The sequence below is a fragment of the Eschscholzia californica genome, unplaced genomic scaffold, assembly GCF_041429995.1.
Source record: "Eschscholzia californica isolate CP2 unplaced genomic scaffold, dmEscCali1.0.p SCAF_1, whole genome shotgun sequence".
NCBI classification, from domain to species: Eukaryota; Viridiplantae; Streptophyta; class Magnoliopsida; order Ranunculales; family Papaveraceae; genus Eschscholzia; species Eschscholzia californica.
The window spans coordinates 20,380,953-20,393,478 of NW_028238198.1; the positions used below are offsets into that span (position 1 = coordinate 20,380,953).

The window sequence follows — 12,526 nt, forward strand, 5'->3', positions numbered from 1 at the left end:
CTACACCTCACCCTACACCTCACCCTTCTCTCTCTCTCTCCAATTCACCTCTCTCTCTCCAACTCACCTTTCTCTCTCTCTCCAACTCACCCCTTTCTTCTCCGGTGAGGTGGCCGGCCGGAATATTTTCCGGCCGGCCACCTTCAAAATTTAAAAAAAAAAAAAAATTTCTCTCTCCTCTCTCTCTTTAATTTTTTTTTTTAATCTCTCACCTCTCTCTCTCTAAAACTCCGGCGAAGGGGGTTTCCCTTCGTCGGAGGATCTGTTCCCACCTCACCGGAGAAGAAAGGGGTGAGTTGGAGAGAGAGAGAGAGGTGAGTTGGAGAGAGAGAGAGGTGAATTGGAGAGAGAGAGAAGGGTGAGGTGTAGGGTGAGATGAGGTGGAGGGAGAGAGGGGTGAGGTGGAAATAATTTTGTTTTAATGTTTTAAATTTAGAATTAGGAAGGGTAGTAATGACATTTACCTAAAAATAGGGGGTCATATTTGAATTTACGAAAAAGGGGGCCATAAAGGAAGCTGGTCACAAAGTAGGGGCCATATAGGAATTAACTCAAAATAAAAACACGTGGACAAACATAAAACTAAACAACCATAATACCTAACAAGAGAAATGTTAAATGCACTCACCACTTTTATTATATACACCCACACATGTTTGAAATCAAAGGTATTGTGGGTGCATGTAACAAAAAAAAAAGGTATTGTGGGTGCATGTAACAAAAATAGTGAGTGCAGTTAACATTTCCCACCTAATAAGTGAGGTCAATCATAAGTTACTAATGGGCTGGACTTATGATAAAAGGTGGTGTTAGAAATTTCGAATTAAATGGGCGGGAATTTACAAAGTTACGAATGGGTTGGAGTTGGGTTATAAATGCTCAAGTTATTATGTGGGCACCCCGATTTATTAGGCGAGAATTTGAAGGGGGAATTTGGCCATAACTCCCTAAGAAATTATGATTTTGGTTAAAAAGGATTCATCAAAGTTTTTTAGGCTTCACCTCCCTGATGGCAATTATGTAATTTTCAATTTCAGTAAAAAGACCAACCTAACCCTAGTCTAAGAAAATACCTTGCAAACACCTTGCACTGCCTTCCAAACACTTTGCACTGCCTTGCAAACACCTTGCAGAGCCTTGCAAACACCTTGCATGGTTTTTGGAAACACCTTGGATAGCCTTGCAAACAAATTGCAGAGCCTTGCGAACACCTTGCAGAGCCTTGCAAAAACTTTGCAGAGCCTTGCAAACACCTTGCATGACTTTTGCAAATACCTTGCACAACCTTGCGAACACCTTGCAAAGCTTTGCAAATACCTTGCAGAGCCTTGCAAACACCTTGTAGAGCCTTGCAAACGCCTTGCAATGCCATGCAAATGGTTTGCAAATTAGTTTTTAAATTGATTTAACATGAAATTTGTTACAAATTATTATATTTGTCTAATAGAATGTTGTATCGAAAAACTAGCTAAAACCCGTACAAATTCATAATAGTCATTTTATAAGCTTTAGCACCATCATTTTACTTTTCTTCGAAAAACTTCCAAAGCTTTCATGAAATTCTCAATTTGAACATAAATACCAATCATGATTGTCCAAGAAAAAATATTTCTCACAAGCATTTCATCTCACAACTTTATAGCTATTTCAACCAACCTACGTCTTGTATAACCAACTAAAGTTGCATTCCAAGCAACATCTCTTTCAAGCATTTTATCAAACACATTGCTTACATCAACTATACTTTCACAACTTCCATATAAATCCAACAAATAAGTTTGAACATAAACATCAAATCTAACAAATTGTCATCCATCATTCATAACTCAATGAAAATAAAGCAATGAAGAAGTTGGATTATACCTTGAAACACTATCAAATTCTCCGTCCATTGAAAGTATATATAACTTTCTCTCTCTAGAATTTAGAACCAAAAACTAAATGAAACCCCTTAAAAGCCTCTTCAAACAACAAGCAAATAGATTAAATTACCAAAACCTAAAAACATCAACCTATCTTATAGCCAAAATCGATCCAAACCCCAGACATTTTAATCGGCGTCGACAATCTAACTCGGTTCGTTCATGAGAAAAACTCAAGTTTCTGATTTATTAGTTAGATTATTACTAGGTATTTCTAATTGAATGAATGGTATTTTTGACTCTTAAAAAGTTGGTGCCTTTAAAAATGTCCTTCAAGCCTATTTTTATAACTTACTTGGGGCCTAGCTAGTTAAAAAGATGGGTTGTCTTTTTAACAAAAAAATACAAGAAATTGGGCCTCCGACCCAATTTCCTGTTTGAAACCCAGGGAAACACAAAATTGGGCCATGGGGGGCACGTGCCTCCACGCCCCTGATTATTTTTTTAAGAAACTTCTCTCTGGGCAGTCGTCGATGATATACTTCCTCCAGTATTTTTAATCAAAAAAATTAGCTCGTTACCTAAGGATTTGAAAGGGGTTGAAGTCTTGAAAAGGAGCTGAAAAAAGCTATTTGTCAGCTCCACTCCATGCAGAAATCATCGAGCGAAAATGGGGAGGAAGCAAGAACAAAACAGTCGAGGATGTGAAAACTAAGATAAACAACTTGCTTATTGAGTATATAGCTAGTGGTGAAAAGATCGAGGCTTTTAGGTGTATTAAGAATTTGAAAGTCCCATTCTTCCACCATGAGATAGTTAAAAGGGCCCTTATAATAGCAATGGAGAAACGAGAATCTGAAGCTCGACTTCTTAATTTGTTGAAAGACGCTACTGAGGAAGGTATCAGAAACTCAAGTCAAATGACTAAGGGTTTTGGCCGGCTAATTGACACTGTTGATGATTTATCACTTGATATCTTAAGTGCAAGAGACTTATTACAATCTTTGATCTCTAAAGCGGCATCTGAAGGTTGGTTATGTGCCTCATCCCTGAAGTTACTTTCTTTTCAACAGCAAAAACAGATAGAAGATAGTGCTGCCAGGGCTTTCAAGATCAAGATTCAATACATTATTCAAGAAAAAAATTTTTCAGGTGATATATTAGAAGTGATTAGTAGTCTTGAATCAGAGAATACTACTTCTTCGTCTGAACTGAACGCAATTTTCGTGAAGAATGTTGGAAATATTGGAAAGATCAATGGATATATCGAACAGTAATAACTTTCTTCGCTGTGTCGTGGTATGGAGGCCACTGTCTTGAAAGTGATTACGGAGTAACCTTGGTGAAAATTACTGTTTCCGTTCACTCCACAAGGATTGACCACAGCTTACCGCCTCTGTCTGCACTGATAGAGATAGTAATGGAGATTGAAGAACTCGAAGCTTGAACAGACAGAGAGAGGAAGAAAGCCGAAATTGAGTTGTCTCTTTTCTCTCTTGATTTCAGCCAGTATATATAGCCTCTGAAAAACCCTAACCGCCTAGGAAACGTGGTAGAGAAGTTAAGAGAGTTGGAGATAAACTTGGAAACTAACGTGATTAACCCTACGAGATCAGTTAGTGATATACTCGGATACTGATTAGGTTAATCCCACCGACTTAGTCAGATCCGAGTTTAAGTGAAACTACTCTTCGTGGCAAAAGAGTCTTTTCACTATAAGCTCCCAAGCACCCAAGCACCCGGGCACCCTGGCACACGGGCTCACGGCCCATAAGGCCATAAGCCCCAATAGCCCAAATAGCCAAATAGCCAAAGGGCCCATATAGTTAAAAGCTCAAATGCCTCACATGTGTGCGCGCGCGTATGGGAGCCTTCTCTACTCCCCATGTGCTTTACAATGAGTTGTCAAGCAACTTATTATAAAACACCTTTAGATTCACTAGTTGGAAGATGTGGGACATTAATTGTCTAAAGAAAGAAAACTTTGAATGCCATCTTCCCTTTAGAGGTGGACTCCGCCCATGTGCCAACTAGAAGACAAATAGTCTTGACTAGTGGTAAGTGGGTGAGGCTCACTCTCAATTAATTATAAGATGGTAATGGACCCAACAAAGGAATCACCCAAGTGGGCCCAACCATGATACAAACCCAATAATCCCCCACAAGATGGCTATTAAAGACCTCTGACTGCTAAACTGGAAGTGGGACTTGTACTTAAGTGTTCAATATCTTTCGATTTGAATTGACACATAGTGGAGTGAGGCAAACAAAAAATAAAGCAACCAAGTGAAATTACTCTTGAACTTGGAGATTTTTGGTTGAGACCCCCACAACACATACGATACCCGATGAGTTCTGTGTTCTCCGCGATTCGTTCATGTTCATTAAGTAAGCCATGAACATACCTTAGGACTGGTGAGTTTTTAAGAAGACTGTTGTATGTCTTCTATAGAGGGCGGCCTTCCACCCTCGGGCTCACGTAGGTGATCTCCTTGAGTCTACATCAGCATAGACATTGACCCCTTACTCGGGTCCGAAATCATTAAGAACTTTGACAAGTTCATCCTCATCATCATCAGCAGCTGTACACCATATAGTTTGTCTCAATAGGACCACCATTACGGTAATGGATATATTAGCTATCGGTGCATTCATCAAGTCCGTCTCAATAGGACCACCGCAAAGGGCTATAAATGCATTAAGAACTTTTACAAGTTCATCCTCACATTATTGGCAACAAGTGCCCATCGAGTCTGTCTCAATAGGATCGCCATACAGGTTATGAACACATTCATTAGTCGGCGCATTCATCAAGTTCGTCTCATTAAAACCACCACAAAGGGCTATGAATACATTAAGAGCCTTAGGCTCATCCTTAGGTCAAACTCTGACCCCTCAATGGAGCTTTGCTAGTTCTACTCTAGCTGGCTCCGCCCCACGTCATGGGAATGGAGAATCAGCGCAGGGGCTTCAGCCCCATTCCCCTAGACGTCTCGAGAACCAGTCTCCTTGTTAAGCCTTTGGTAAGTGGGTCTGCCAGATTCTGTTCCGACCTCACATAATCCAAGGCTATTACACCATTTTTCAGCATATGCTTTACTTCAGCATGCCTTATCCTGATGTGTCACTTCTTGCCATTGAATACATTATTCTTTGCAATTGCAATGGCAGCCTGTGAGTCACAGTGAAGGAAAATCGGTGTAGTTTCCCTTCCCCACTGTGGTATGTCTCCCAAGAGACTCCTCAACCACTCTGCTTCCTGAATCGCCAGCTCAAGAGCGATAAACTCAGACTCCATAGTGGAACGTGCTATGCACGTCTGTTTGGAAGACTTCCATGACACAACACCTCCACACAACACAAAAACATAACCACTGGTTGAACTGACTTCATCATTGTCAGTGACCCAGTTAGCAACACAGTAGCCTTCCAGCACTGCTGAGAACTTTCCATAATGCAAGCCTAGATCAATTAAGCCTCTTAAATACTTAAGCAGAAGATGAAGTACACTCCAGTGTTCCTTACGAGGGTTATGTGTGTATCTACTGAGTCTGTTTACTGCAAAGGCAATGTTGGGTCTAGTGTGATTCATCGAAACATCACACTTCCTATGATTTAGCATACTCAGATTGCGAGACACTTACTCTTTCATTCTTCACTAGAGTTGTGCTAGGGTCATAGGGGGTACTCACAGGATTCACATCATAGAAGTTGAACTTTCTCAGTATCTTTTCAACATAATGAGGTTGACTTAGAGAGATGCCTTCTGGGGTTCTCTTAATTTTGACTCCTAGTATGACATCTGCCTCTCCCAAGTCCTTCATCTCAAACTTAGATGACAGAAAGGTCTTTACCTCATTCACATCATCTTCATTGACACCAAAGATGAGCATGTCATCAACATACAGACATATGATGGCATATCTAGACTTACACTGTTTAGAATATACACATGAGTCTAAGTTATTCACAGTGAAGTCATTGCTCAACATGGTATCATCGAATTTCTCATACCATTTCTTAGGTGTCTGTTTTAGACCATAGAGGGGTCTTCAGTCTACATACCTTGCTCTCCTGACCAGAGATTACAAGCCCTTTTGGTTGAGACATATAAATCTCCTCGTCTAGATCTCCATTCAGGAAGGCTGCTTTAACATCCATTTGATGTATTACCAAGTCATGCATGGCAGCCAAAGAAATAAGAGACCTAATTGTGGTGATTTTAGTCACTGGAGAGTAAGTGTCAAAGTAGTCAAGTCCCCCTCTCTGTGTAAAGTCTCTGATCACCAGTCTGACTTTATACTTATCTATGGTCCCATCTGACCTCATCTTTTTTTTAAAGATCCACTTACTGCTAATGGGTTTACACCCTTTAGGTAAGTCAGCCAGCTCCCACGTATGATTGACTAGTTTTTATGGCCTCTTTCCATAAGCTTGCATCTACTGAAGTTATGGCTTCATGATAAGTCTTTAGATCAGTCTCAATTAAGAAACTAGATACAAACTTATCATTAAGCCAGTCTACACCTTCAGATAGAAAAGCAGTAATGAAATCGAGACTAAAGGTTTTCTCTATCCTACGTCTCTTACTTTTCTTAAGTTGTGTTCCATCTTCTACACTATCAGTGGTAGAACTAGATGGGAGCATACTATTAGGCACTTCTTCATGTATGGGTAAGTTAGTAAGTGACGAATCATTCATGAGAATATTTTCAACAGGTAGTTTCAAAGGAAACTCATGCTCAAAGAATTCAGCATCTCTAGATTCTATTATTGTTTCATCTTCTAATAACATGAATCTATATACTGCACTGTTTTGAGCATAACCAATAAAAACAGAATCGACTGTCTTTGGTCCAACACTGACTTTCCTAAAGTCAGGTATACCCACTTTGGCCAGACACCCCCACACCCTTAGGAATTTCAGATTAGGTGCATAACCTTTCCATAATTCGTAAGGTGTTTTGTCTAACCCTTTGTGAGGTACTCTGTTGAGTATGTGACAGGCAGATAAGATCGCCTCCCCCCACAGTTCATCGGGTAAGCCTGAGCTTAGAAGCATGGCGTTTATCATGTTTTTGAGTGTTCTGTTTTTCCTCTCAGCCACACCATTCTTTTGTGGCGTATAAGGAACACTAAATTCATGGATGATTCCATGTTTCTCACAGAAGGATTTAAGGGTGTTAGAGTTATACTCTCCTCCCCTGTCAGACCTAAACCTCTTTATTTTCCTATCTAGGTTGTTTTCTATTTTTGCCTTATAATTCAGAAAAGCTTCTTCAGCTTCAACCTTAGACCTCAGGAGGTAAACTTTCGTATATCTAGAGTAGTCATCTATGAAGGTAATGTAGTATCTCATACCTCCTCTACTAGCTAGGTTTTTGAAGTCAGCGAAGTCTGAGTGTACTAGTTCTAAAAGTTATGTCGTTCTGTTTGTGACATTCTTAAAGGACAGTTTCGCATGTCTAGCTTCTACACATATGGGATATCTAGTGTGATCATCAAGATCGTCTGCACTAATGATTCCATTCTCCTTAAGTTTCTTAATAGAAGCGTAATTAACGTGTCCTAATACCATGCCATAAATCAGAAGACTCAACGATATAAGCAGAACTAGAATTATTATTAATTTCTGAATCGACGTTCACTACAAAAAGCCCCCCACTCAGATATCCCTTCCCAACAAAGACCCCATTCTTAGAGATTACAATTTTATCAGATTCAAAGACTAATTTTAAACCAGCTTTGTTGAGAAGAGATCCCGAGATCAGATTCCTCCTTAGGATGAGCACATAGAGAACATCGTACAGAGACAGATTCTTTCTAGAGGTGAGTTTCAGAAGAACATTTCCTTTGCCCATGATTCCAGCCTTTGCAGAGTTGCCCATAAAGACACTGGATCCATCGTTCATCTCCTGGAAGGTCTGAAACATCTCTCTGTTTGCACACATATGCCTGGAAGCTCCTGTGTCTAGCACCCATTCATGTTTGCTTTCCACCAGATAAGTCTCGGCTACTGCACCAATGATCTCTTCAAGTTCAACAATTTTCAGTACAACAACGTTTGAGCGTTGGTCCTTCCTCTGGTTGCACTGGTATATCGTATGTCCTGATTTTCCACAGACATATTAGAGACCCTTCGATTTCTGGATCTTTGAGTTGGACTTGACTCCTTTTATCTTACTCTTTCCAGACTTCTTCTTCTTATTAGTTTTTGACCTGTCTTTGTTTCCAAAGGGAACAAATTCAACCAAGTTAGCAGTAGAAGAATTCAAAGAAAGGTTAGCAAACTTATCGTTGAGGCAATTTGCCTCTTCAGTCCTCATATGACTGATCAGCTCCTGAAGGGACATGTCCTGCTTCTTGTGCTTCAGATGGTTTGGTAGTCACTCCAGGATTGAGTAAACTTCTCCAGCAGAACATTGGCTTGAAGGATTTCGCACATCTTCATGCCTTCAGCAAGTATTTCAGCAACCAGGTTCTCATAGACATGAACCCGCTCCATGATTAAAGAGTCATCGTTGATTTAAAACTGTAACCACTTTCCCACGATGTACTTCTTCCTTCCAGCATCATCAACTTCATATTTCTTTTGAAGGGTATCCCAGATATCCTTAGCAGATTTGTAGTTGACAAACAAGTCGAATAACTTGTTGTCCATATGATTCAGCAGATGTCCTCGAACGATTTTGTTGTCTTTCTGTTGTTTGACAACATCATCATTCGAAGTAGAAGACTTATCCTTAACAGGGGTAATATCGATGTTGATTGAAGAACCAGTGGATAAATCTTCGAACAGAATATAATCAACTTCGAGTTGTTCGAAGAAGATAAGCAGCTTCTGTGACCACCTCTTGTAGTTGGTTCCATCAAGAGGAATCATCTTTGACATATCAGGTAGGGTTTTGAGATTAACAGCATCCATTGATCAGAAAATCACTTTCAAATTGTTGGAAATATTGGAAAGATCAATGGATATATCGAACAATAATAACTTTCTTCGCTGTGTCGTGGTATGGAGGCCACTGCCTTGAAAGTGATTCCGGAGTAACCTTGGTGCAAATTACTGTTTCCGTTCACTCCCTAAAGATTGACCACAGCTTACCGCCTCTGTCTGCATTGACAGAGATAGTAATGGAGATTGCAGAACTCGAAGCTTGAATAGACAGATAGATCAAGAAAACCGAAATTGAGTTGTGTCTTTTCTCTCTTGATTTCGGCCAGTATATATAGCCTCTGAGAAAACCCTAACCGCCTAGGAAACGTGGTAGAGAAGTTAAGAGAGTTGGAGATAAACTCGGAAACTAACGTGATTAACCCTACGAGATCAGTTAGAGATATACTCAGATACTGATTAGGTTAATCCCACGGATTTAGTCAAATCCGAGTTTAAGTGAAACTACTTTTCGTGGCAAAAGAGTCTTTTCACTATAAGCTCCCAAGCACCCGGGCTCACGGGCCACGACCCAAAGGCCCATAAGCCCAAATAACCCTAATAGCGCAAATAGCCATAGAGCCCATATAGTTAAATGCCCAAATGCCTCACATGTGTGCGCGCGTGCGTGGGAGCCTTCTCTACTCCACCATGTGCTTTACAATGAGTTGTCAAACAACTTATTATAAAGCACCTTTAGTTTCACTAGTTGGAAGATGTGGGACACTAATTGTCTAGATAAAGAAAACTTTGAATGTCATCTTCCCTCTAGAGGTGGACCCCACCCATGTGCCAATTAGAAAACAAATAGTCTTGACTAGTGGTAAGTGAGTGAGGCTCACTCTCAATTAATTATAAGATGGTAATGGGCCCAACAAAGGAATCACCCAAATGGGCCCAACCATGATACAAACCCAACAAAGAAGCTTATAACAACAACAATGGATCGAAAAAGTAGAGAAAAAGAAATGGCTTCTGTCTTATTATCCTCCCTATCATTTTCTTTGGAATCAACTCTGGAGATTGACTTCGCCGAAGCGTTTTTTTTACGCATTTTCAGTCTTTTTTTCTCTTTAAAAATCTATTTTTCCCGTATTAATAATAAGAAAAAAAAACTTTATAAGCCATTTTCAGTTATGGCTGAAATATTGGTTGAACTAGCTATAATTATGAGCCATTAAACTTTTGTGACGTATTAACATATTGGCTCCACTCCTCTCTCAGTCGACTGACCGTGACCGCAAGGAAACCCCTTTTTTCGACATCTTTTTTGTTCGAGACTAAGGGGATAGCTCTAGGATTTGAAAGGAAATAAAGCCACCCCTTAATTGTAATGTTTCAAAGATCCATCCAGTCTTTATTTTATGACCTATTAGAAGTAGATGACATTCTAGTGGGATAATACAAAAATAGACTATCTGTAATTTAGTATAAAATAGAGGACTAGATGGAAAAATAATCACAAACTAGGGGACTGAACAGGAAATAACCTTTATTTAGCCTTGAGTAAACGGACGACCCAATCACCATTTGGATTAGGGGTGTTCATTTAGTATCCGAACCGACCAAACCAATCCGATCCAAACAGATTTGGACGGTTTAGACACCGATCCAATGGTTATCCGGATTGGTTTGGATACTAAAATATGAAAACTGGGTGGTTTGGTTCGGTCTATGGATTTGTTTGACGGATAACCGAAGAAACCGAACCAAACCATTTATTATTACTTTCTATATATTATATATGTGAGAATATATGATTCAATTGTTTATCATTTTTTTTCTTTTCCTCGAATGTTGATAAACTATGTCGGATTAATCACGTACATGTAGACTTAAGGGTTTGTGAGATAATACTATTTTTTAGCACGTTCGAAATATAATTGTAGCTTGTTTTAAAGTTGAAAAATCGAAAGTTTGTTTTTGAATTTTTTTTACCTTTGGTTCGGTTCAATAACCGAACCAAACCATGAACGGATTGGTTCGGATTGAAATTTAGAATAAACGAACCCTTTGGATTAGACTATGGATAGGCTCAAAAAGTCGGTTATCCAACAGATGTTCACCCCTAATTTGGATGAGTGGAAAATCTCCAAATTAATTTTGCAACCATTGACTTCTCCCTTTCCAATTTTCCAATACCCAATTGGCCCAAATTGTATTAGATAGCATAATGTATCCCAATTGGAGAGCTAGATTTCGATGGGTGTGGGACTTGAGGTAGAGGGAGAGTCATTAATAGAGATACGAACTGGACTATTCAAGACCATACAAAATCGTCCCCTTCAAAAGAATTCAGTATGTTTTAGTATTACCGATAATAAATGTATTACCGATAATAAATGGATTATCCATCATAAAGATGTCGAACTAATAAGAATCCATGTGTTTTGGCATTGTCTTGGACTGATTAGTCCACACTACATCAGACTGGCTACTCTGATATTGAACAGACATGAACAAACTTAAAACCTTCATAGATTGATCCGTCCAAATTGTTAACCGTATAAAATGGCTTACAAGTAACACTCAAAATAAATAAAATTGTGACAGTTAACACTACGTATACGCTTACAACACTTTATCAAACTCAATTACAAAGATATATCATCGAAAAAAATTGACTTAATTTATAACTTGATGACTCACATTCACTAAAAGATAAAAAATTTCATAGTTTGATTAGAATCATGTGTGAAACACCATATCATAAATTAAGTTAAAGATCATTTGTACACTTAGTCCTTTCCGTAAAACCATGACTTATATGTAAAACATTTAAAGAAAAATTAAAGTATTTTTTCCAATAATCGATTAAAAACAGTAACTCCCAAAAAAAACACGAAGAACTTAAAAAAAAGGATTGGAGATTTTTCTTTTTATATGGAACGAAAGGGAGAAAGAGGAAACCTAATAATAAGGCTATAGATAAAAGAAGTTGAATAAGGGCTAGGGTCGAGATAAATAGACCGTTAATTAGAAGAAGAGGATATATAAGGCCGCGGCTTTGGGGAATAAAGAAAGTTCTCGGGGGAATAAAGACATATTCATTTTCAATCCAAAAAAGAGTTTTTTTATTTCTGCCCCTAAATCTTCATCTCCTTCTCTCATCCTCTCTCTCTAGCTCGTCCTCTCTATCTCTCTCATTTTAAACTCTTTAACATAATCGACCATTGGGCTACACATATGTTTTGTAATTCTCGTATTAACTCCTTTGCTCGATCCTCCACAGATCCAAGAACCAAATTCATATCATTGAAAGTAACTTTCATTAGTTTAAGTGTTGTAACTATGGTGGTTTGGATCAAATCTTAACTCCTATAGTCTTGTTTGATTTTGAGTGTGGTGATTCTGTTGTTATAGCTTATGGATCCGACTAAATTTTATCATTAACAATTCGAAGATTTAGGTTATTGGTTCGAAAGGAAGATTCAATTGAATAAAATTAGGGTTTCTGGGATATCTAGGTTTTACTTACCAGATCCAGTTCTTTTTTGTCTATGTATGTATATATTAACTACTTCTAAATTCTAGTTGAGATTTGTTAAGAAACCCTTCTGGATTTTTTGCTTCTTCTGCTTTAGGTTTTGCAAAATTTCACCCTTTCTTTCTTTAATTTCTAGTAGTTCATATTTAGATAGCATGATCTAATATATGTATTTTGATGTTATCTTATGAATTGCAGTAGAGGGTTGTTTGAGCTTCTTGGGTCTGGGGTTATTTTGGCTTC

At 38.6% G+C, this 12,526-nt stretch overlaps 1 protein-coding gene across 1 annotated transcript; it reads right to left on the reverse strand.

Moving 5' to 3' along the window:
* Positions 1 to 4,385: 4,385 nt before the first annotated feature.
* LOC147565008 (uncharacterized) lies at positions 4,386 to 6,191 on the reverse strand. The gene is made up of 4 exons (XM_086643459.1): positions 6,036 to 6,191; positions 5,797 to 5,890; positions 4,998 to 5,324; positions 4,386 to 4,549 (listed from the first exon to the last, which is right to left on the reverse strand). Exons 1-4 carry the CDS (start codon positions 6,189 to 6,191, stop codon positions 4,386 to 4,388), a joined length of 741 nt encoding a protein of 246 aa, XP_086499585.1.
* Positions 6,192 to 12,526: the final 6,335 nt, after the last annotated feature.

Excerpts from the sequence above, each read along its gene's own strand:
- LOC147565008 (XM_086643459.1), bottom strand. The coding sequence starts at position 6,191 with ATGAGGTCAGATGGGACCATAGATAAGTATAAAGTCAGACTGGTGATC. Across the intron at positions 5,891-6,035 it reads TGGCTGCCATGCATGACTTG|ACACCTAAGAAATGGTATGA; the intron begins GTAATACATCAA and ends GGTCTAAAACAG. Across the intron at positions 4,550-4,997 it reads AAAGAATAATGTATTCAATG|CCCTTTGCGGTGGTCCTATT; the intron begins GCAAGAAGTGAC and ends ATGCATTTATAG.